The 26559-nt window shown below is 36.8% G+C and overlaps 1 protein-coding gene and 1 long non-coding RNA gene across 2 annotated transcripts in view; one reads left to right on the top strand and one right to left on the bottom strand.

Moving 5' to 3' along the window:
* Positions 1-26559, top strand: part of LOC123615154 (uncharacterized) — a 508039-nt gene that overhangs the window by 236476 nt on the left and 245004 nt on the right. The window contains exon 3 of the long non-coding RNA XR_006722712.2: positions 22154-22231. This is a non-coding gene — a long non-coding RNA (uncharacterized LOC123615154). The remainder of the gene's footprint in view (positions 1-22153; positions 22232-26559) is intronic.
* Positions 2300-26559, bottom strand: part of EPYC (epiphycan) — a 33051-nt gene continuing 8791 nt past the window's right edge. Inside the window, exons 2-6 of the mRNA XM_010949444.3 lie at positions 14599-14767; positions 9731-9889; positions 8684-8886; positions 7303-7398; positions 2300-2863 (exon numbers count right to left, since the gene is read on the bottom strand). Coding sequence (XP_010947746.2) covers positions 2693-2863; positions 7303-7398; positions 8684-8886; positions 9731-9889; positions 14599-14767 — 798 coding nt within the window. The 3' untranslated portion in view covers positions 2300-2692. The remainder of the gene's footprint in view (positions 2864-7302; positions 7399-8683; positions 8887-9730; positions 9890-14598; positions 14768-26559) is intronic.

The raw sequence follows: 26559 nt of genomic DNA, 5'->3' as shown, positions 1-26559 counted from the left end.
ATAAAGAAAAAAGGTTAGGTTATTTAAAAAAAGACTGTTTAATCAAGGGTCAGTTTTAGAATTTGAGCTTTCAATTAAGAATGTGAGGTGTTTTGAAATGACTGTTTAAATAGGAAGCACTTAAAAGAAATACTAAAATTTTATCATCATATTTTCCAAGTTATAGAATTTACTTTGTCCTTCTAGAGTTATGGTGAATTACATCTGCAAAGCAGCCTTTTGAGTAGGTAGTCATAATGCCTGCGGGAATGTCAGCTGACCCCATAACTTTTGCATAATGATACACTTTCATGCCAGTATTTTATCTTCCTTCCTTCCTTCCTTCCTTCCTTTTCTGGCTACAAATTCCTGCCCAACCCTCCTGATTTGGTAATCATGGTGTACTGAGAAGGCGGTGAGGACAGAGAGAAATTCTGTGCCATTTGTAGGGAGATCTGAGATCATCGATAGTATGTGTGGGCAGGGTGTTATGACTTTATGGGCTCTTTCCTCCACAAAAAAATTAAAATTATAGTTTATATCTTGTTGCTATAAAGACTAGTATATTCCAGGCCGAATTCTCTATTGCATGTTTAACTATTACTGTTATTAACATGTTTTCTGTTTATTGAAATGAAATAAAAATATATGCAGAATTCCTAAAATTATCACTGTTCCCGGGCACTGTACCTTTTGTGCCTAATGAGTAAGTCAGCTCTGCCCACTGGGTGTCTTCTTTACCTTCATGGTCCTAAGCATCTTAATCCATCTTTCTACTAATCTTCTGGAGCCAGGGTATCTAGATGACTATTCTAGACCCCAGAAATGGTTCCTCAGATGTATCTCAAAGGCCTTTGGCCATTTGGAAGTCACTGTGACATCTGAAAAAGTAACACTGAGCTTGACATCTTTATTAGTCTGCTTGGGCTACCATAACAAAATATTGTAGACTCGGTGACTCAAACAATAGAAGTTTTGGACAGTAGGAAGTCCAAGGTCAAGGTCTCAGCTGATTTGACTTCTGGTGGGAACTCTCTTCCTGGCTTGTAGATGGTTGATTTCTCTTCATATCCTCACATGGGCTTTCTTTAGTGTGTGTGAGGTGTGCACACACACATTCATGCACACACGCACACACACACAGAGTAATCTCTTTTTTTTTCTTCTTATAAGGCCACTAATCCCATCATGAGGGCTCCACCTTATGACCTCATCTAACCCTAATTGAACTCTCAAAGGGTCCATCTCCGAACACATCACAGTGGGGTTTAGGGCTTCAACATATGAATTTTGAAGGGACACAAACATTCAGTTCATAATGGCTTCTGTGTCTAGTCTGTACATCATTTTCTTGTATTACAAAACAGGGAAAAGGCATGCCCGTGGTATTTGAGGCAGGAGAATGGGGTGGAATAAGATAGACCTTTGGAGTCAGCCCTTAACCTGGGGCAAGTTATTTAAGCTCTCTCTCTGATCTGTGACTTCTATATTCATTACTATCCCCAGCTCCTAGGATGTTGTGAATTAATACAGGAAGAACACCTCAGTAGATGCCTGGTATGTATCATGTCCAAGAATTGGTTCCTATTGTAACAATGTGCATCCATGTAATGGACTGATATGTGGTTTTCAGAGTAAGTAGAGCTATATGTGCTGACATGGGAAAAATCACCAAGAAATATTTTTAAGTGAAACAGGCAAGGTTCAGAATACTGACTATCTTTTGTACTTAAAAAAATTTATGTTTACATGTACTGATACATACATAATGATGATATGTATATACTTGCAGCACATACCCATTATGTATTTGTGTAAAAGAAGGGAAGTTATTCATGTGCAAGTTTTTATTTCTCATGGAAAACTTGGTAAAAGTATGCAAGAAATCATTGACTATCTAAGGAGTGTAACTTAGGGTTTGCTGCTGGAAGGAAACCTTTCATTTTATACTCTTTTGTTATCTTTCAGTTTTTAGCCATGTGCCTGTATTATTATATATTTCAGGAAGATCAACTTTCTCTAGAAGGTATTCCTTAACTTCTTCCCTACTGTGATTTTCATATCATTATCTATATTTAATTTTTTTCACAGGCACAGAAATATGCCAAGTAACTAGTTAGTTTAGAAAATGTCTAGAAAGAATTGGCAGGTCTTTAAGATAATAAAATATTATCACTCAAAAACTGAAGCTGTGTGTATTATTATTATGATTATTTACATGTTGTGATTATAAAAAATATTTTCCCACAAGGCCATTTAGTTTTCTATATTTTTATTTTTCATTCTCTGTAATGAATTTGAAAACAGAAACATGCTTTAGTGAAAAAAAAGAATAGAAAAGTTTAATTAAAAACACCTAAATCTTGGCAATACATCTAAAGTGTTCATTTTAAATTTTTATTAGATGATTAATTTAAAATTATATAGGATATGAATTCCTAAAATTTGCAAATACAAGTGATTTACAAGAATATCTGTGAAATATTTTCTGTCTTTTAGTTTTGCTCTTTCTATACATCTTTTGATTTATTCCTGATTCTTTTGGTGTTTCTTAGATTACTAAATTGCTATCATATATTAAAACTTTTAGCTGCATTTTATGTAATTATGTCACCTTTCAGAACACAATTTGAAAATACCATGCTGAGTTTTCTTTTTGAAGAGAGAACTGTTTTGTTATAGTAGGCATCATAACTCTAACTGCTATCTGAAATTAGACCAAACTCCCAATAGGCAAACGAGGTAGGCACATATAAGCTTGAGGAGTTTTGCTGAGATTGATAGGGTTCCCATCCAGTCGAATATCCTCAAGTGCCTTACGAATATATGTCAAATTTTTAACATTGCAAAAGGTATCTTCGTGCATCTCCAGAATGTTGTTATTCTAAAAAAAAGATTAAAGGAAATGATTAGACAAGATAAAACATTCTCAGTATCAATTAATAATATAGTCCATTTTGCTTCACCTCTGTTTTTACTCGTTCATTCCTTCTCTCCTCGAAAAACACACATGTGATTATTATGCATCAAGCACTTTCTAAGCAATGGGGGTAAATCAGTTAACATAAGAGACATGTGCTTGCCCTTACGGAGCTTGTACTTCAGTAATGGGAATATAAGATAAGGAGGTGAAAAAACAAATGTAAAGGAAACAAGTCATGTCCAAAAGCAATGTGAACTAAGTAGAAAGGATGGTGACTGTGAAGTTATCGTAAGCAATAGCAATGGAGCTGAGAATGGAATGACAAGGGGGCATGGGCCTGGAAAGAGCCAAGGTAAGAATATCCCAGGCAGAACACCAAGTTCAAATTCCAAGTAACTAGCATGGAAAGTTCGAGAATAGGAAAAAAAGTCAACATGGCTGAAGTGAAGTGAGGGAGAGGGTGTGCAAATATCAGGAAGATACAGATCTGGGGAGGGCCCAGAACTAGATTTTTAAAAATAGCTTTATTGAATATATTTCACATACTATAAAATTCACCGATTTTAAATGTATAGCTCAGTGGTTTTCAGTATATTCAGAGACTTGTATAAACATCATCATAGTTTAATTTCAGAGCATTTTAAACATCCCCCAAAGAAACCCCATAAATATTAGCAATAACTCCTCATTTTCCCCAACCTTATCCCCTGACAGCTTCTAAACTATTTTCTGTTTCTATGGAGTTTCCTATTCTAGACGTTTCACAAAGAGAATCATTCAATTTATCATCATTTGTGACGGGGTTCTTCCCTGTGGAATTGCATTTTCAAGGTTCATACATGTTATAGCATGCATTCTTTTTTTCCTTTATCACTCAATAATATTCCATTCCATGGATCTACCACATTTTTGTTTATCCATTCATCAGATAACGGGAATTTAGATTGCTTCCACTTTTTGGCTCTCATGAATAATGCTTCTGTGAACATGTGTGAACAAATTTTGTGTGGACATAATGTTTTCAGTTCTCTTGCATATATACCTAGGAGTTGAACTGCTGGGTCATATGGTAACTCCATGTTTAACATTCTGAGAAAGTATCAAACTGTTTTCCCAAATAGCTGGGCCATTTAACACTTCTGCCAACAATCTACGAGGGCTCTAATTTTCTCTGTATCCTAAGCAACACTTGTAATTTTCTGTCTGTCTTATTTTAGCCATCCAAGGGGGTGTGAAGTGGTATCCCATTGTGATTTAGTTCATTGCTAGTGTATAGTCTTAATAATATTCTGTGGTATATATATACACAACAATTTCTTTATCCATTCATCCATTGACAGATACTTAGGTTGTTTCCATATCTTGACTGTTGTGAATAATGCTACCATGAACATGGGAATGCAGATAACTTCAAGATACTTGTTTCATTTCCCTTGGACATATACCCAAAAGTGAAGCTGCTGGATCACATGGTATTTCTGTTTTTAATTTTTTTGAAAAATCTGCATACCGTTTCCATAACTGCACCACCTTACATTTCCACCAAGAGCGTACAAAGGTTCCCTTTTCTCCACATTTTTGCCAACACTTATCTTTGGGCTTTTTGATAATAAGCATTTTAACAGATGTATAGTGACATCTCAGTGTTGTTTTGACTTGTATTTCCCTGATAATTAGTTGTATTGAGCTCCTTTTCACATACCTGTTGGCCATTTGTATGTCTTTTTTTGAGAAATGTCTTTTCAGCTTCTTTGCCAATATTTTAATTAGCTTATTTGTTTTTTCCTATTGAGTCGTTTGAGTTCTGTATATTTTGGATATCAACCCCTTATCAAGTATATGATTTGCAAAAATGTTCTCCCATTCCATAGGTTATCTCTTCTCTCTGGTGATTATTTCCTTTGCTGTACAGAAGTCTTTCCACACTATGTTGTGGTTTTCAGTATACAAATTTTATACTTCTTTTGTTAATATTATTCTTAGAAAGTTTTTAAGTTTTGTGACTATTATATATAAGATTGTTTTCTGAATTTTATTTGCAGGTTTTTAATTTCTAATCTATACATATACAATTAATATTTATATGTTGATTAACCTGTTACATTGCTGAACTAATTTATTAGAGTTCTACTCTGACCCATTGCTTATTAAGTAAAGTGTTGTCTAATATCCACATATTTGTGAATTTCTCATTTTCTTTGTTGTTGATTTCTATTTTCATTTCATTGTAATCAGAAAAATATTTTGTATGAATTCAATTCTTTTCAATTTGTTGAGGCCTGTTTTGTGGCGCAGTATATCGTATATCCTGGAGATGTTCCTTGTACACTTGAGAAGGATGCGTATTTTGCTGTTGTTGGGTTGAATGTTCTGTAGATGACTGTTGGGTGTAGTTTGTGTATAGCGTTGTTCAAGTCTTCTGTTTCCTAGTTGATCTTATGACTAGTTGTTCTATCCATTACTAAAAGGAGAGTATGGAGAAATACAATTATTATTGTTGAATTGTCTGTTTCTCCCTTCAGTTCTGACAGTGTATTCTTCATAAATTTTGAGGCTCTGTTGTTAGGTGGATATAAGGTTATAAGCATTACATCTTCCAGATGGATTGACTCTATTATTACAAAGTATCCATGAGGGATAATAGACTTAGTGACTATGCATTGTACTATTCCCTTTGATAGGTAATAGGTACATATTTTTAATAATAATTGCACTTCACCTTTAAGTACTTATCATGTATCAGTAACTGTAATATCCACTTTATAAACTAAAACTGAGATGCAGGGAGGTTTAGATATTTGTCCAATTTTTAAATAGTGTCAAATACAATTTCAGCTGATGGAATCTGTGTTTGCTAGGGCTGTCATTCTTAATTATTATACATATGTTGGAAAACATTTTTCAAATGAATCAAAAAAGGACGTGTTTATATGACCATTAAAAATAAATATAAAATGAAGACTGTAAATTAAGAAAAGCTTTCTGCTGGATATAAGTGAGGTGATTGTAAAAGAGAAATATTTTAAAGGGTGCACTTTTTAAACCTTAGAATAGGGAATATAAAGCCAATTACTTAAAAAAACTTCTTTGTATATATGAGCAGATTATGTTTAAATGTATCAGAGAACTGGTTACTCTATGGAGTCAGTATCGTCACAGTACTAAAATGTAACTCAGAATTGGAAAACACATTCCAAAATTTCCTTGAGGATTCCCTTGAAAATCCTCCTTCCAATCCTAAACAAGGCAAGAAACCCTCATATACATAGAAATTCACCCCCAGAAAAAGAGAGCAAGAGAGAGCCATCCAGAAATAGGATGAGGACTAGAAAGGATATATATATTAAGGAAGTTAACACAGGCAGAAAACTCTCAAAGAGACAGGTATTCAACCTCAAGGACAAATATACACAAAAAGACACCAAAAAGAAGCATGGGAAAAAAAAAAAAAGACACAGAGGTAGATATTTACAGAATCCACAGAGAAAATCATAGGAATCAGAGACTTGCTCTCGCATAGCAGAATCACTTCTTGTGATGGTTTGTACTTTTTCTGCTAAAAGATTGTAATATTACACTATGATGTTGTGTCTTTGAGCACATGATGGACATATTCTCCACAGATTTGTTCCATAGAACAGATGAAATTATTACAGAAACTCAGTTATGGCTCTAGCTCAAAACTTACATCTGAAAAAAGAAATAATTGATTTTTCTTTGTTTCAACAACCAAAAATGTTTGTTTTAATTGATCATATTTTTAAGATACTTTAATGAAATATATTTAGAAAATATTAGGTCATAACATTTTGAAAATGTGTTTTCACTCATTACTTCAAGGATAAAATGTAGCTTAGTGGGATTTAACACAAATTTTCAAATATGTTGGTTTAGAAAAATCTGCATTTGCTTAATCCAGAGAGATGGAAGCCTGTCATTTCTCAGCAGATAGGAATGCCCTAGGATTGAATTTAATTCAATATATAAAATCAAGAGTTAAAACTGATATTTTTCCCCTGAAAGCTAGAAATCATATTAGATTTTTCTTTCCCTCTTTTTCTCTTCCATTTCTAATCTTTACATGTTTCTTCAGCAGATGAAGCTCTGTTTTTTTTTTTTTTTAAGAAGCTTTGTGTGCCAAAAAGATGCATTATGACTTGGCAAAGAATGAAAATAAAGACTAAAGTTATCAGAAATAAATCAGTATAAATAGAGTCATGAATGTACAAATACCTTGTACTCAGGTTGAGAGAGAGAATGCATGAGAGAGGAGAAATAAAAGAAAAATTGTCACAGCATGTCAACATGCCATTATAAACAGTTTTTTGCATCCTGCCTCCCTCCTGTTTGCTTTTGTTTCCCATAGAGGTGTTCGGCATAACTTACTAGTAGAAGCCTACCTGGAGATGAAGGGCCCGCAGATTTTCTGGGAGTGGCAGAGGGATGTGGTCCAAGTTGTTATCGGTGAGGTAGAGATGATGGAGATCATACATATCCTGTAAATATTCCAAATATAAGGACTTAATAGAAATTAATGGTGCCACAGTTGTAATTTTCATTCCCTGTCCATGCAACTATTTGTAAAATAAAACATGCCTGTTCAGGTCTTGTTTTGTAAAGTTGAGGCAAATTTGGTTTTCTGTGTTACTAGACAATTCAATGCGTTTTGAAGGAATTAATAGCAAGCAAATATTTCTTGATGCAAATGAAATATGTTTCTCAACCTCCAGGAAGAACCTTGCTTTGCCCACTCAAACTTTCTCAATTTAAGCAAAGTAGTGACTTCCCACGTAAGACATTCTGAAATAAGATTTTGAAGATTTTGATGAGACACAGCAAGAACTGCCTTCATGTTATAGGAATGGAGAAATGAGAATTTCTCCCCAACAAAACCCTGCTCTCTCTAGCCCAAGTCCTAGGGAAGGGGCAGCCTAGCAAGACAGAATAAATTTAGACAGTAACAGGCAACTCTAGCCAAACACCACAGGACAAACTGACTCACTACCACCCATGCCAACAAAATCTGAGCGGGGACACTAGATTAGGACTTTTGCCAGGCTCTAATGAGGGGCGCTAACTTCCTTGCCCTCCAAGGGGCAGTCACAGGAGGGCTAGTGGAGAGACAAGCTTTCCACCATTGCCCGGTGCTAGTAGGTCCACACCACCCCTGTCACCTCCATGGGAGTAACAGGATGTCCCTCAAACAGTATGCTAAATTTAGCTGTTAAACATATATTTGGAGGAGCAGCTTGAATGGAGTAAGAGTGAATAAGAAAGCCCAACTGGTTACTGTCTCAGACTCTATGCTGTTATTCCAAGCAAGTCACTCGAGCCCCAAACTTGCTTCCTTCTCTTAGATAACAAAATTCATAAGGTTAACTGTTACTGCCCTTCTTACAAATTCAGAAGTTTTCTATCCTCAAGGCACCACCCATACTGTACAAGCAGTTGTCTTTCTAACCACATAAAATACTCCCATTAAGTGGAGTTCTTGGTAAACATGAGTGATCGAGCTTACACCATTTCCAGGTGCAGCTTATAGACTGGTGCCCCAGGTGGACACCCACTTCTTATTCCAGCTCTGCTTTCTGTTCTTGGTCCTTGAGCAGCCTCAGAAGGTACCAGAACACAGTATTTTCCCAAAGCATGATACATAGTGTTGTAAAGTTTATTTAAGAATTAAAAGTCTCATCAAATTGAATCTTGTTGTGGAAATAAAATGGCTAGTCATTGATAGCAAAGGGAATGAAGGTGAAAGTCATATTCAAACTTAGGGCTCACTTTAAATGCTTCCTGTTTTATTCCTTTCCTTCCAAGTCTATTGTTGCTAATATCAATAAATGTCAAAGTGGTCGGCAGTTCTGGGAGCTGCCTGATTTTGTTGTCACGGAGGACAAGCTCCCGGAGTTGAGGCAGCTTTCTGAACGCATCTTCATCAATCTCAGATATCACATTGGATGTCAAATCAATCCTTCTTAGATCATCTGGAAGAAAAAATGAGGGAAGTAGTTAAATATTCTTGAATATGTTTGCTCACATAAAAATGTAAATATACATTTTCCCACATACCAGCAAATACAAGTATGAATTTAATTAACAATGGACAGTTAATGAAACAATTATTTCTAACAACTTTATAAAATTGGATTATTTTCTCAAAATACTATTCATATTTGTGCACTTATAAGAAAGTGTAAATTTAGCAAGGAAGTTGGCACATTGTATTTAAAATAACTGCTCTTTTCCCTATATTCTTCATAAACATAGTTTGGATTTTAGTATTTAAAACATTTTTCTCAGTGATGGCATATTGTTGTATTTTCTAGTAGAAAATAGATTAGCATTAAAATACAAGTGCATTAAAAACAGATTTTCAAGTGATTGAAACACAATGAAGACAAGTACCAAAATTCTTCAAAGTTGGCAACAATTACAAAGTCAGAATGTACGCTTGCATTCATCAATCATAAAGCAATTGTGCTTTAATGGAAGCTATTCAAGCAAACCAGGTCCCAGTAAATATATGAATATGACATTCTATGCTTAATGTTATAAGATAAAATGAGTTGGCCTATGAAACATAATTACTTATTATTTCTATTTGGTTGAAAATGATTTGAGAATATCAACAACTATACATTTCATAGCAACCTTTAATTATTCATCATTTTTTTCTTATAATTTAAACAAACCTTCAAACATATAATAAATAAGAGCAATAGATTTATAAGTCATATTTTGATATTCAAATTACAGTACCAGCATTTTACAGTGCAAAAATTTTAGGAAAATCTGTAAACAGAAGGGTATTAGTGCTGTCTTCCATACTTAGGCTTGCAAAATCATTTTTGTTGATCTTTTTAATTCTGTTAAAGCGGGAATAGAAATAAGCAGTGCTCTTGGGCAGCAGAGGAATAGCATCAAGTTCATGGTCATCACAGTACACGGTGGTACTTATACAAGTACATAGAAGGCAGGTTGGAAAGTCTAAAAGATAGAGCAAATAGTTACATGTAAGTGACAAAAGCAATTTCTAACAAATAATATGTTTAAGAATGATTGTTGAAGATTAGATTCTCATATAGACTATCCTGGCATATTTCATATTTTCTCATATAGTTTTAAATAAATGAAATACTAAAGTAAATGAAATATTAAAATATCAAGTATACCAATTAAGGATGCCCCAATAATTAGTATATTCTTTTAATGTTTTAAAATTTTATTTTACATTACTGAGTAAATACTGCATGAATGTTGCTTTTATACTTATTAGAAATTCTATTTTCAAATTTAAATATTAAGATTGTGGTTTTGATCATCATAAAACATCACATATAATATTTTTATCAGGTCTTTGGTCCAGTATTTAAAACCCCAGTGAAACACAACAAGAAAAAGATAGGGTAGTAATCATTAATGTTAGTTCACTCAGTATGTATTTATTGAATCTTTTCCATGTAATGGCACTGTGCTAGCTGGTGAAACAGTGGTGAGCACAAAGAGACACAGTTCTATTTTATGATCTGCCATGTAAGATGAATGTTAATCACACAAACCGATAAAATGATAATTGTGGTAAATGTCATGAAATAGCCTATGAGCATAAAATAGGGGAATTAGATCCAGTCCGAGAGTCAGAGTTCTCTTGACGAGGTGATAACTGAGTTGAAATCTGCAAACAGAGAAGGACTTGACAGTGCAGGGGAGAGAGAGAGTGTGCAGGCAGAGGAAGCAGCATGTGCCAAGTCCCTTCACTCTGTAGGGACTGAAGGTAGTCCAGGCAGCTACAGCGCAGAGAGTATTGGGCTGTGTAGGGCATAACACGCTTGAGCCTTCTAGGTTTTGTTCCTTATCCTATGAGTAAGCAGGGGTATTACATGATCAGATTTCCATGTTAAGATATCACCCTGCTTGAAGGTAAGCTGGAAGACTGACAGAGACCAGTGGGCAGAGTGGAGATGAGTGGTCTAGATAAAAGATGATGGTTACTTGGTTAGGTTAATGGTAATAGAAGAGGCAACAGATCCAAAAGATATTTGTCAGGCTGGAGTCTATCGCAGCATATTAATCTAGTTTTCTCTATGATACACTGGCATGCGTGTCTGCACGCGCACACCTACCCCTCCTTCACTCTCTGCGTATTGGTCATGTAGAAGACAGTAAGCTTCCAAGGGAGACAGAGAAGTAGTGGGCAGGAAGAAAGGAGGACAACAGGATGGGCAGTATTATGGAGGCCAAGTGGAGAGATACCAGAAGGAACAGGAATAGAAAACAGTTTAAGGCTGCTGAGATGTCAGGTAAGTTAAGGGCTGAAACATCTCTCTTGGTTTGGTTACTGTGGTGATTATGGGAGGCATCAGTAAGAGCTGTGGAGGGCTGAGGTTGGAAGCCAGTATACAGTCACTGAAGGAGAAACCTGGAGCTGAGGAAATAGTTACAGCACATAGAGACAATGCTGTTGAGATATCTGACTTCAAGAAAGAGGTGAGAGAGAGGATGATAACTATAAGAAGATACGTTTGTGGTGTGTGTGTTGAGGAAAATGGACTAAAGTGAGAGAGATTTGAAGCAAAGGATCCAATGGAGGAGAGGCTGACTATAAAAAGGATCCCGAGAGGGCAGCAGGAAATGGGACTCAAAACACAGGAGGAAGGATCCCACATACGGGAGGAGAGACTGTTCCTCTGTAGTAATAGGAGGAGGGGGTTTAGGTGCATGGATGTAGGTGCAGGTAGATTATACATCTGAAGACAGAAAGACAAAGAGCTGCTGACTGGAAAATCTCATTGTCTTTGTGATTTCTAAGCTCTCTGATCAGCTTGAGGAGGAAAGAAGGGTTCTGAGATATGAGATAGATGGAGAAAGTGAAATAGCCATGAGAGACAGAAGAACGTGATGGAAGAACTGTCTTAGGATTGCTCAGTGATCAATTCATCCCCTTTTAGCTTAGACTTTCCTGGTTTTAGCACTGAAAGTCCCCTCTCTGGATCTCCTCACTTCTAGGCAAACTGGGACATTTGGTTGCCTTTGTTGAAGAATCCATTTCTGGTCTGTGATCAAGATCTAGTAAGGCACCTACTAAGGTCTTATTGCTATCATTAAATAGAAAAGTCATTTACCAAAGCAACTTCTGGAATGAAAACTACTTCAGGAGTGGAAATCTAGGGGAAAAAATTTAAGAGGGAGCTGTAAAGTATTTAATCCTTGCTAATTTCTCCAATGTTATACATCAGTATCTGCCACTTAGCATAAAATTTTTATAAAGTAAGACATTTGATTTTCTGTATATTCATGGTTGTGCTAATTTAGCAATAGTTGCTTAGGGTAATTATATATATTCACCCTAGTTATAATTTAATTCTAGTTTTTCCATTCAAAATTCAAGCCTACTTTATATGGCTTTGGAATATTATTTTTAGAAATTGGTATTCATAGTAAAAGTTAATACTTTGAATTTTAATGTTCTCAATATTTCCAAACTATTTGACTTTAATGAATTTATAAGATTTAACTTTAATTTTAATGTTTAGAATTTCTGGCAGTACTTCTCTGGAAATTAAAATGTCAATTAAAATTTTAACTTCATTACTCATCCTCAGACTCAAACTTTTTTAAAGTCACAGTTTTTTTTTTTTTTTAATATGGTTTCAAAACTGACATTATTGAGCCATAATTTTAGCTAAAGCTTTTAAACAGATTGGGCATTCTGCTTTTCTGTTGTTCCTGGCTCAGCTGAAAGACCCCAAGTACAGGTAACGATGCCACTTCTGAAGGATCTGAAATTACTTTAAGTGCTATTCTAGAGATGTTATTTTGAGGACTTTCTCATTGTGTGTGTATCCCCCTGGTTCGGTCTGTAGAGCGTCCTACTACCCAAAGAAAGTTGACTGTGTGGAAAGAATACGATGTGTTCATTAAGGACAGGATTTAGTGGCCTCTGTTTTCATTCCAGCACCACTTCGTACCGGTACTCCATGATCTTGGGCAACTTTTATAGTATGTTGGAATTTTAGTTTTCCTACTTATGAAGTGAAGATAATAATAACTAGTGTGTACTTAGTGTTGTGGTGTCTCTTCGAAGAGTTACAGTACATAAAACACTTTAGTGGTCTGGCGTATAGGCAGTGTTTCACAAAAGACAACTTTTTACACTGCTTATTGGTGAACAGTTAAAAACTCCAAGAAGCAGCGAGTAGATTGGTGGTAAGCAAAGAAGGGAGAGGTAGAAATAGACAGTTGTTCAACGGGTATAAAGTTTCAGTTCTGTGAAATAAATTAAGTTCCAGAGATCTGCTTACAACACAGTGCCTTAGTTAACAGTACTGGACTGTACACTGAAAATTTTGTTGAGTTTAAAAAAATACACTCTTCTATCAACAATAGAATAATAAGAATAACATTTATTATGTTCACTGTGGGCCAGGCACTAAATTCATTCACTTAACCCTTACAACAACTCTATGAGGTAAGATCTGTCATTTATTATCTCATTTTTAGATGAGAAACAAAGGCAAGAAAATATTGGCTGCCTTGCTCAAGACTGTCTATCCAGCAGTCTCAAAGCTGGGCTTTGAATGCTCTTTCCTCTCCTGTGTTCTCCCCGTATGTTCTGTAGAGACTTTTCTTCCATTACCTGTAACACATTCTTGCCCCTAAGGTGGTTTCTGTGTTTGTCTCCCTGTCCTAGACGAACATGTCTGTGAAAACAGCAGTCCTTTTAAGACAAGTGTGTATCTCCAGAACTTACAGTACAGAGACAATGGATACTAACTAAACGTTTGTGTTGGGAACTCTGTTCATTTTTCCTGTAACCCCCACATCATGCCATTCTGTGTGTGTGTGTATACGTATTCTGGTGTGAGTCCACGTGAATACCCCCAAGGTTGACATGGACAAGTTCTAACAAGAAATACAGGCAAATCATAGAATCATGTTTAGCACCAGGAATTCCTTCTCATGAACTAAAAGGCTCTGGTTTAGATCACCTTCAGGTCCCACAAGATGAAGTCCAAAGTTATGGAACACTATCTTCTCTTTTCCTGTCTCTGTTGCTTCCTAAGACTGAATGAAAAGAGGCCTGTTTTCCAGTAAGCACACAGACAAGGATTTGACAGGGTTGCTTCAAACCCACTATGTGAAACGAAGAGCTTCATGATCCCTGGCAGTTCCTACGCTTCCTAAGCCAGTTTCTTTGGTAATCATTTAAAAAATTAGTACTAATACCTTCACAGAGGTTGTGATCGTCAGATGAGATGATGTGAAGTGCTGAGTGTTAATGGCCCACAGAATGTACATGCTTAGTCAACACAATTACCATTACTACCATCATCATCATCATCATCATCATCCATCACTTTATCACTTCGAACTGCCATAGCCTGATCTCTCAGACACTGACCTTGCTAATAGTATATCCTTTGTTCTAGAAATGCATTCCACCACAAAACTTTTGGGTAATCATGCCAGACAAATATTTTCATCCAGAATCTTTTGTTGTTTGAAAATTTCCATCATGCCAACACTGAATTATTTAAACAGCCTGATTATTTTAATACAGAATCTTCTGCTTCAAACCTAGCCTATTGCAAAGCTTTCTCTGTGGGTCACATGGCTTTCCCTGCGGAGTTGGAGCTTGGCAGTTTTGAGGGATGAACAAACGGGAGTCATTACAATTCTGCTTTGATGGACCTGACCTTCATTGGTGTGTGGGCCCAGAACCCCTGTGAATTCTGGCTCCTGAGGGGAAGAGCCATCGATCAGCCTAGGGGTGGACTCCTCCTCCTCCTCTTCAGCCTCCTCTGGCTGTGGGGGCGGGGTGAGGAGCTCTCTGTTCTCCGAAGGCATCACTGTCGCTTTTTGAATCTGAAAAAGAAGCAGAATTTCCTCAGGCAGGCAGCCTTTTCCATCGCCCTCTGTGTCAGGGACACAGATTTAAATTATGTCTATCTTTGCCACAAGAGGCTGCTCGTGTTCCAAGTTCAACACAGTATGATGTGGCTTGCCTGGGAGGCCACATGTGGTTCTAGTTAGTGTTGTTGTTTTTAATTAACTTTGTTTCTCAAATCTTAGTAATAGTTTCCAGTGCCTTTTTCCCCCCTTTGGTCTTGCTCTTTTAAACGCTTTTACGTGTTTATGTCATAGGTTTAAAAAAACCTCATTTATTGTATTCTAAATACACAGCATTGCAAGAAGGCATTATTATTGTCAAAGGTTCAAATTAATCCAGAAGTGTGCAGAGTGAAACCCAAAAACCCCCTTCACCCTGCAGCCAAAATTCTACTCTCCTTGAAGACAATAACCAATATGGAATTGATGCGTATTTTCCAGTCCTTTTAATTCTTGGCTTTCTAGATTTAAATATTCTGTCCCTTTACAAAGACTTACAGGTCTCCAGTTGTCTTTTTAGTGAAAAAATATCCTTTATACTAAAATAAAATACATGGAACCGTGAAAACTACACAATTTGATTATGATACACCATTTCTCATGTATTTTCACTGTTATCTGAATAGCAAGTATTACCAGCAAGATTTGGGTATGTTAAAATTGACATTTTTGAGAGCTTTGACAATAGGAAACACTTTTATAGAATTGAAAAAAATACAGATTTTTTTCAGGGATTTTGTTTTAGATTACACTTGCTTTTCTCTTCTTACTTGCATATTTTAAGTAATGAGCTGTTGCTTCTGAGAGCACTGCATTTAGAAAAACCACATACTCTGAACTTCCTTCCCTCGTCTCAAAATCTATTCCTTTGTACCATTTAATAAACACCTACCTCCCTACACCTGCTTCCCTGACAACCTTTTGTAACCTTGGGCAGGAAATCTGCTTAAGACAATTGGTTGTCAGCATGCAGGAACCACCCTCTGGGGCCTAATTTCCTCATGGCATCTCAGAATTCACCAGTTCTCCCTTTATCCCCTTGATAGAGCTTCTGGATTCTTTCCACGTTCTTGACTTGCTTTCATTAAACAAGCAAAAAAACACACAAATAACTCTAACTTATTTAATGTCAAAATGATATGTAAGCTATTACTTTCATGTAAAAAATAAATGCATAATTAAGTCAGATGTTTTCTGAATATCTTAGATAGATGTCTAAGATAACCGTAAGATTTGAAGATTGACTTATAATTTAATGTCACTTTGATAACATTTGAATACATGGCTTCACAAATGAAAGTTACCCTTTCAAAGGAGCACTGAACTTTCTTTTGTCAGTTCACTTTGCTGACCTGTGTCTCCTTCCGTTCTGTAGTTTCTCCATTTCAGCCCTTCCTACGTTGTAGGGTATTTGTTCCATCAGTTTTCTGCCAATACGAGCCTACTTGATATACACCTTGAGTGATGCCTTTTATCTCTGTACCTCAAGGCTGTAGCGTAATAGGTGATCAACAAGCACTTCTTGAATGTAATTTTAAAATTTGCTGTCCAAAATGCATCTAATTCGCAGCTCTAAGTTTAATTTTAGAGATTTTGCTAAGAAATACCAAAGAATATATTAGTGCCTACTTTAATGCATTTAAAGCATGAAAGCAAACCAAAAGCAAATTATATGTATTTGGTGCACTAGAAAGCCATCCATGAAGGTATTCTAAAACCTGTCCAGAAATCTCTGCTTCAGAAGATTGGGCACATTTCCTTAAACAGAGAGACATAAGGTTTCCATCTGCAGGGTCAGAAGGAGGCAGATTCAGAAGGAATGGATTTGCAGAGACCAAAAGGAGGCTCCAGGAAGAGCGGAAATTGAGACAGATGTTTCATGAAATGGAGGCAGCCTAAAGGGAGAAACACATTCCAGACACGTTGCCTTGAATCTGTAGCTTTGTAGGAAAAACGTTTGCACATACTCCTTACAGATAATTGTTTTTCCACTGATTTGATGTGAAGCTGTAAGATCTCACTTGTTGTCAGTATAATGAGGCAAGACAGCTTTTGTGTTTATCAAAAACTGTTTTGTCCATGCTTACTTGCTAATAAAATGTGAACGTTGAACAACTTTTAAGACCAAGGAAAAGGAATGCCTTTTCAGTTCAGCAGAATTGCAGAACTGTAACCTCCAAGTCCTGTGCCTGGAGAGCCTTTGGCATTGCAGACACCTTTATTCTCACCATCAGATAGAAGTGATTTAGGCTTCTGTCTTCTTTCCCTCTTTAGCAATGTTCATACTGTGACATGAAGTTGTGAGGCAATGCGTGCAGAGAAACGAGGCCAGGGAAACGTGACCACCTGGCTCTCCATTGCAGCAGACTTTTACGCTTATGCTGCAGAAACCTAAATTTGGGAGTGAACACAAGTGGCCAGAAAACATCCCTGCCATGCGCGCCCACCCCCTGCACCCCCCCCACCCCTGCTTCCTTAGGCTACAATTGGTAACACTTAAATGCAAATATAACTGAGCCTCTGATATAAATATTCACTCTTTTGGAGTTTTTCTCCATTCTTTTTCTTTTTACCTCCTTATTTTACTCTGACTTGCTCCCTACTCAACTGAATTTTTAATCAGTTCATTATATTTCCATAAAGTTTAAAAACACAATGCAGGGTAAGTCCCACATATGACCTTGAGCTTTGTCACTGCTGCATTTGCTTTAGCTTGTTGACCTAATACCAGCAGGGTACATCTTGGAGTTGGTTGGTTGTCTATGTGTAGTATCTTGCTTACTGGCCTTGGAACTGTAGATAACTGGTGCCATGGTAGACTGTGTTTAGAGCACCTTGCATGTCCATGAAGGATGTACATCTCTACCAGAGATGGCAAGTTCATAGCCTACAGGCAATGATCTGGGAAGAGTAAGGTCTCAGCAGATGTCAGGCTGGAGAGATAATAGTGCCAAGGGGAGTCCTCAGCCTTGCCTCAGCCTCCACACCTGGCATGGCCTTAATTCCATGTAAACAACTCAACACCTCCACGCAGTCTCAGGGAAAGGGGGGCTGAAATGACCCTGAGATGTCTTAGACAAAATTTCTGCTTGTTGGAAAAAGAAGAACTCTTATAGAAAGTGGTTCAGTTACATTTCTGGTACCAGAGTCTGTGTACTCAGACTTTCATCGGTAATATTTACTTTGTTATTAACAATACTGCAAAAGATTTGAGACTCATTCTCTGATAATCAACAGAGTTGTCCATAGAAGAGTCTTTCTGTAAAAGTACTCAGCACCATTTTAAGTGACAATAACATTTGGTTAAAGATAATTTTGATCAAATCCATTTGTCCCTTAACAAAAAGCACATCTAAGTGATCTATACAACCATATTACTGTCATTAATCCTGCTTAATTTATTTGTCTTAGTTTCAGAGTGAAGGTATGAAAAATGAGTGTGTTTAGAAACAGCAGTCACACTTCTTCCTGGTCGTCTCATTTGCCACTGAAACCCTTCGGCAGAGACTTCTTGTTGAACATGCTGATATTACCTGTTCAGGATGGTCACAAACCATTTGCCATTAAGCATTGTGTTTAAATTAATGAAACTTAATGTATTTTGGGTTTTGATGTTTTAATAATTCTTAATCTCTGCACTTAATCTGCACTAAGTTTCCAATGAGAAACTCAGTGAAAATGTAATATATGTGTGATGGAAAGAATGCTGTGAAAGAATTCAGGTTACTCAGATTTGATGCCTGCCTTTATGAGTGAATGAAAGGATCACTAACTGAATGAGTGAACTTATAAATTACATAAGGTTCGCCAGTCTTTATCTCATCAACCAGACTAAATATCTGAGCCAAGCATTACTTTTAAGTTATGATCAACTGTCCATTTTACCTGTCACTAATATTCTCTAAACATCTATCAATACCATGATTTTTCCTCCCTGTCTACTACCATCACCATAATCTAAGTTACTATGTTCTCTTGCCTGGAATAAAGAAATAGTCTACTTACAGGAAGCTGGGATCTCCTCTACTATATATTCACCCTGCAGTGAGAATAAACTCTTAAAAATGCAAAATTGGCCTGTCTTAATCCCTCAGTGGCTTTTTGTTGCTCTTGGTAACCACAGGAACAATGGCCTAGCAGAAACACTGTCACATATTGATTAAGAGGAAGGGTCCAGCCTAGATGAGTTTGAATCTAGCCTAGCTGTGAGACCTTGGGCAGGTTATGTTACGTCCCTGAACATCTATTTGTAAAATCCTGATATAAATATTATTATAAATAAATAGTGTTAGAAGGAGGACATTAATACATGTGAAACTCCTAGAATAATGTCAGATACATAGTAAGTGCTATGGAAATGTTTGTTGTTATTATTAACAGGAATGTAAAACTCTTTGACTCACAGAGTCCTGCATGGTTTGCCCTCCCAATGTCCCCTTCCTCCCTCTCCTGCCAGTTGTGCCCTATGAGCACTGGCAGTCTTTAGTTCCTTATACTCTCTGTGCTCCTTCTTCTACAAGGACATTTGCATGCACTGGTCGTTCTGCCTGGAACTCCCTCCACTCCTCATCTCTTTTCCCTTATTTGATTTTTAACAACTTTATTGAAAGTATAATTGATATACAAAGAACCTCACATATTTAATGTGTACAATTTGGTAAGTTTGGACGTATGCAAACATCTGTGATGCCATCACTACATTCAAAATAATAGAGATATCCAACACCTCCCCAAGTTTCTTGCAACTACTTATCTGTCTCTTATATCTAGTTCAAGTCTTACTTCCTCGAGGACACATCTCATGATAAATGAAACTTAGACAAACATGTTTGGTGGCCCTCAGAACTTTGTATACTTCTATTGGCACATCCACCATTGAATTTCTGGTAGTTTTGTTTTTTAATTGTTGCAGTTATTCCCTTCCTTAGATCCTTTGCAACATGACTTTTCAACTCCTACAATCAAAAAGTAGATGCTAATTTCTTATTCCTTGAATTTTGAATTTAGACTGGCCTTCTGATTCGTTTTAGTCAACAGAATGTATTGACGTTGTGCCAGTTTTGAGGGTAGTTCCCCAGAAACGTTGCAGGTTTTCATTTACTCCCTAGGAGCCCTTCGCAGGCACCATATAAACAAGCCGGCACGAGCCTGTTGAAAGAGCACACAGAGTAGAGGAAAGCCACATAAGCTGAGCTCAACCTAGGCCAGCCAGCCCTGAACCAACCCAGCAGCTGGTTTTGAAGGAACATGAGTGTGAGCCCAGGGCAAACTGAAAGCGTAGCACAGCCCAAGTTGCTCAATTATGAAGTTGTGAACTAAATAAATGGGTGTTTTAAGCCACCAAAATTTGGTACTGTTTGTCACACAGTACAAGATAACTGGTACAGGTTTTTATGGTGTATATGTGAATATTGACTAAAATCTATTTTCCCATGAGGGTTAATACCATTTTTAATCATTATATTCCCAATGTACCTAGCAATTAGTAGGCCTCTTGATAAGTACTGTTGAATTAGTAAACAATGGCATTTTTGATACTTTAAAGGTTTATTTTGAATATCAGAATAAGAAAATATTTCAACATACTAAAAATACATGAGAGCAAATGTAAAAGAGATTACAGTAATTAATGGCTCAGACATCTCCACATCTGCCAATGGACTTTCATTCACTGTAGGTGCAAACATATTGTGAAAGGAAATGAAAGAAAATGTGCTCTGAATTCACTTGATGACACTGGTTTTGAATCTGCTGCTGATCGAAGGGTGTTGGTTCTATATTTAAGGGAAAGTTGAAATTAAATGCTCAGAGTGAGAGCCACTGCATTGCAGAATTCCTAAAGGCACTCTTCATTTGGTACTCTACGTAAATGATGCTACCTGGATTTTGGGACTGTAATGACCCTGCCTGAGTACGTGTTAGCTCTAAGAGGTCAATTAATAACCAGTCCTGAAAGTTTCCTCTATCTTTCTTCACATTTTCTTTATCTCAAGTGTACTTCCTATAGTTTTAACACCTCAACTTAGGCAGAGATGGGAAACTTTACTAATCTTTTCTTTGTATGTGCAGTTGGGAAACAGGGCAGTACAGTAAAGCCCTGAAGGAAGAGAAATGTAAAAGCATGTATAGATACTGAGATCCTTGTTGACTCTTTGATGTTCATCCAAGAATGAAGATGTAATTGTTTCCATTGGAACAGAAAAAACTACAGATTTTTCTGTATAAATAGGGTGAAGGATAGAGTCACTGTGAGGTCTCCAACCCAAGAAACCGAAGTTACTTTAGATTATTCTTATGATGTAGGACTGATCTTAAAAATGCACAATGAGAAGAGGCCATTCCTCCCAAGCCCTTGGCAGCAGCTTCTTCTATCAGACTCTTGATGATATTAGTGATGATAATATAGTTAAAGAAAGAAAAAGTAAACTGAAGAAGATTGCGGTCTAGAAAAATCAAATTCAAGGAAGAATAGTATGTTATTGTAGCCAGCATTGTTTGGAGGAAGTATTAAATTTGTTGAACATAAGTAATAGTCACTAAAGAGATCATTTCTGTCATGGAGAGGAGAGGTTTTCCTGGATCTCATCACTGGCTGGGTGAAAATAACTGGCATGGTTGAAATACTCACTACATGTGAGAAACTTAAGAGATTTTCATTGATTTGCATGTAATTTTCAGAACAACCTTCTGTAGAAGGTATAATAATTGTGTACATTTAATAGATTTGTAAACTGAGGATGGAAGCAGGGAGGGCTAAATAAATTGCTTGCGATCACACAGCTTCTATGTAGGAAGGCCAGGATTAGAATCTTACTAATACTGCCACAGAACAACACAACTTCCTTAACACTGAACCTGTACTCAGCCAAAAAAGAAAATCTGAGAAAGGGGCTCTAGATCGAAAAAGTGAGCATTATCATCACTGGAAATGACTTAATATTCACATTCATAAATGGACTTTCTTGTACATATTTTAAGCCTCATGATTTTTTCTTGGTGTCATTCATCAACCTACAGTCTGATTTGACCATGACTGATTACGTTAGTCAGCTGCTGAATCTGAAGCCTGAAGACCATATCAAGGCCATGTTGCCCTGTGGGAGTGCTTGGCAGTCATTCTGTTTCCCTGAAATTGACAAGTATTAAAAAAAAAATCATATAACATTGATGTGGGTAGATTGTAAAATTCAAACAGCATTTATTACAATTTTTATTACTGTTGTGAGAAATAAATATTATGTAGAATTAAGCTTTAGCCAGGTTAAACATGATGGCTAAGACAATTTCATATATTCACCAAACTCTTTCATTTTCTTCTTGAGCATTCAGCTAAAATACATTTTCCACTTTCTTTGATTCTAGGTCGGGTCACGTGGATAGTTCTTGCCAACTGATTGGAAGGGGAAGTTTTGTGCAACATCTGGTCTAAATCAGCAAAGCGTAAGTACACTTTCTCCACATTCTTTCTCTTCAATCTGTCAACAGAAGATCTGCCATGACCTTGAAGTCCAAAGGTGAGGATGGTGATGTTCTAGCATAAAAGATATCTGAATCCCTGAATAACAACTTGGGAGACAGTAAACCTGTTGACCTGAACTGGGTATTCATGTCAGCAAGATATAAATTTTTACTGCATTAAGCCATCGGGATTTTGAATTGTTTGTTACAGCTACTAATGTAAGTTGCCCTAATATAGACCTTTTCAATTTGTTTTCTTATCCATTTCCTAATTATACTGATGGGACAATTTTTAATATTTTTGGAGTTGATTTACCTAGCATTGACATCATTGACATCAGGAAAAAAATACAAGCACATTTTTTGTCTATCCCCTCTAATTTCTTTTTTACAAACAACTGTTTTTTGATCTTGGTTATTTGGTATAGTACTTACTGAAATATATTACTGCATTTAGTGAATTCGCCATTATTTTAATTCATTTATTTTTTAAATCTCAGTTTTTATTAACTTAAGTCAAAATTAATAAATCTATATAATGAATGAGTATATGCAAGTCAAAATCAAAAGTAGTCAATGGCTTTTGTTTATATCAACATAGTAGTCATCATAATCATCATAGCATTTGATGTTGACTTGCTGGGATATTATTTCTGAAAACATGTACATGTTTTCTTTGTTTTTAAAAATCTATCCTAATTTATGGTTATTCCTCGTAGATCCATACCCCTAAATGGTAATGCTTCTTTGTATCCAATGCAATGTTTAAGTGTAAAATTCAATTTAAAAGAAGCAAGAACTGGTGATCTGAAGGTTTCATTTAATCATACCCTTTCTAGTCTGTGTCTCTTTTGGGACCTTAGCGTTTTTTTCTTTGTTCACGTGTTTATTTTCTCATTTCCTTTTCTTTTTGTCAGAAAATGGCAATATTTCACTTTTACTTGCCAGAAAGATTTTTTACTTCAGTTTTATCCCAGTTTATTCAGGACTCCATTCACCATCATCCCCTTAGGCTCCAGAAACTTAATAGGTGTCCAATATCTTACTTCTCACAAAATGTATTCTCTAACCCTAACTGAATGTCTCCAAATATTACTGGTAGGGAATTTTGGCAAAGGCTTTAGAAACGCTATCTAATAGCAAAGTCAGTTCGTGTTCCCTTTCCCCTTACTGCCCCTGTTCCCCAAGTAAGGATGCCAGAAGGACAATTTGGTGTGGGCTGAAATCAGTAATCTCATGAGGATGGGAGGAGGTAGAGAGAGTCAGTCACAGTAATTGAAAACAAAGAAGTTGGACTGAAAACCAAGATGCTTGGAACCTTTCAAACTCAGCTCTTTATTTTATGATGGAGTAATTTAGTATTTTTTTTTTAAGTTTTAATCTTTCCCATCCTAACAAAGCAAATTGTTCCTTCTAACACAGACTTTATTGAGACACAAACTATAATGAACTATGGCTTTTTAAAATTCTTATTTATTTATTTATTTTTAATTGAAGTACCATCAGTTATAATGTATCAATTTCGGATACACAGCACAATGTCCCAGTCATGCATGCACAAGCTATGCCTTTTAATATGTAGAACTTCTGTGCATACAACTGCTGTTCACTCGTGATGATAGTGATGATGGTGATGATGATGACGGTGTGTATATTACCAGAGGGTAACTATAGTCATTTTAAATAGGAAAACATGTGCATTTACAGAGGATGTCTCACGGAGGAGCAGCTAATAGCCAACTGCCTTCAAAATAATTATTACACTAAACTTGTTTTCTCCTATTCAGTATCAGTGGTAAAATATTGCAAAATCTTACAAAGTTAGAAGTTTGACTTTATCTCTTAGGGTGAGAATCACTTTAAACAAATTCAAAAAACTGTACTAAACCAGAATGCTAACCTGAACCCTCTTATGGCCACCAATATGTTTTCTGTAGTCTCTGTAGCCTCACTTAGGGGCCTAATTATAATCGAAAGGTTGTTGGTGACTGTAGACCAGAACAAAGGCCCCCAGGTAAGTCAGCTCTGTAACAGCATAAGGTGAAGAGAGGGCTGTCTTCCGTGGGTTCAGAATCTTTAAATTTGTTGTCTGTCGTAAGGCTTCACCGTCACCAGCATGACAAAAATCATCCTGCCAATAGGAGAAGGGGGCTGAGTAGTAGTTAACTGGCTGTGGCAGTATCTCACCCTGTGATCCTCCTTTATAATCTCAGTACCAAAATGTATGCATCCCCTTCAGTCACCATTCTATGTGTGTTATAGATAGATTCAACATAGTTATTAGGGTGGATTTTTATCTTAAATGTCCTGGATTTGATTTCTTTCATATTTATGTCTTTAATCAGAGTTTTGATATCACTACTCCAGAGAGAACACCCTTACAAAAACATTGATCCAGCCTCAATGTCTTTTAGATATATTTTATTTATTTTCTTCTTATATATGTTAAGAAATGGAGTATTTAATGTATATTGGCATACATACCATTTACTGTATTAAAGCCCACATTGAATGTTAGCAAAAATAACAGCATGATGTGACAGTGAGTATCCTTTGGGGCCCACCTATCTGCACCTCGTATAGGGTACACTGATATCACAAGCCAATTAATTGTACAACCTGGTGGATGACAACCTTACCAAGCAATAATTCTTGAATTATTTCGTGTGTGTGTGTGTGCGCCTAAACAAACACAACGTAAGCCTCTGTTCCTAGCAAACTCAAGACAAGTTTTACCGTACTTTGCCCTAGGAGTGTTAGAATGAGAAATTTGTGGAATTAGGGAAGATCCAATGAAAATCAGGCATCTTAAAAAAAGGCTAGGCAGGACAATAACAGGTCAAGTCCAAACCTGGGTTAGAAACAAATATGGTGGGAGAACATGTTCAAGGTTAGAAAATCCAAGGTAAAGATTTCCAAACACTTCTTTGAAGAATGTTACTTTTGTCAGATTTATAATTTATTGATTTTTAATGTCTCTATGGAAGATGCTACAAGAAAAAAATCTAGAAGACTGTATCTGAAAAACAAAGGTCTGAACCAGAAAGAAAAGAGAAGGCTCTCATTAGCACAGTACTACAGAAGTAAAGGAACCAAATTAAAAAGCACATTAAACTGGTTAAACTAAAAATAGTAACAGTCACACTGGAAAAATGGCTAAGGGAAGTCAAATACATGGGTCCTACCTGCAGAGATTCTCATTTTAATAGTCGGGGGGGGCGGGGGGGGCTACGCAGTAGGATGTTTTAAAACTCGAGAGGTGATTCAAATATATGGCCAAAGTTGAGAAACCACCATGCTAGAGGAGAAATTTGTTCTGCAGAATAGGACATAAGAGACAGAAATGCTAATTAAGTCCTGGAACTTTGACATGTTGAGTAAAGTCTGGATGAGAATACGGTAGAAGGATTGTTTTTTTACTAGCCTCCCAAGGGCCACAGGCTTCAGAAACAACAGAATCTTCAGTTTAGGAATCTGCTGAGGCTGATTCTCCAGCTGAAACAAAAAGCCTAAGAGGCAGGAACTCTCCGGGAGGCAGATTTCTTAAATTCCACAGCACAAGCAAGGCTAAAAGCCCCTGGGGCACATAGCTTCCAGGCTGGAGAAACCCTGGGCTAAAAATCTTTGCTTACAAGAGAGCCTGTCACCTGACAGAACACACAGTCAAAGCAGCACCAGGTACCAGAAACCCAGGGCTTAGCAGGAAAATGGGAATTCAAGGGCTTTGCGTTTGCATAAAGAAAAAGAAGCTTCAGGCAGACCTGGCGATTAGGCCTGCCATCAGTCACCTGTGCTAGGAGACAGGCTATTTAAAAATTGTACGAAGAAATAGAAATATCTCAAATGATACTCTGAGAAAAGAGACATTAAGTTTGGGGATGTTTTCTAGTTCAGTGCTGCTCTTACCATAGATACATCAGAGTGACCTGGAGGGTTTGTTAAATCACTGATGGATGGCCAGGACCCCTTCTAGGGTTTCTCCAGGACTCCTGAGCCCTGGAGTGGGACCTGAGGTTTGCCTTCCTGACCAGCTCCTAAGTGATGCTGATGCTGCCGGTTCAGGATGACACTTTGAGAACAGCTCCTCTAATAGTGGTAAAACAGTGCCATAATTTAACTCCAGGTGGGAGGTTTCTCCAAATTGTTTTTGAGCTCAAACTTTGCAGACTAGCGACAATGAGCATGAACTGACCAACATCTGGATGACGTTAAACCAAGATTTCTTCTACCTTCTGACTTCTCAGGAACCATAAATTCTCTTCTTGGGGCTCCAGCAAGAGTATGCAGTAGTTGTGAGGAAGATACTTTTG

This window comes from Camelus bactrianus, chromosome 12 (assembly GCF_048773025.1).
Source record: "Camelus bactrianus isolate YW-2024 breed Bactrian camel chromosome 12, ASM4877302v1, whole genome shotgun sequence".
NCBI lineage: Eukaryota > Metazoa > Chordata > Mammalia > Artiodactyla > Camelidae > Camelus > Camelus bactrianus.
This window is presented reverse-complemented; position numbering and strand designations above follow the sequence as displayed.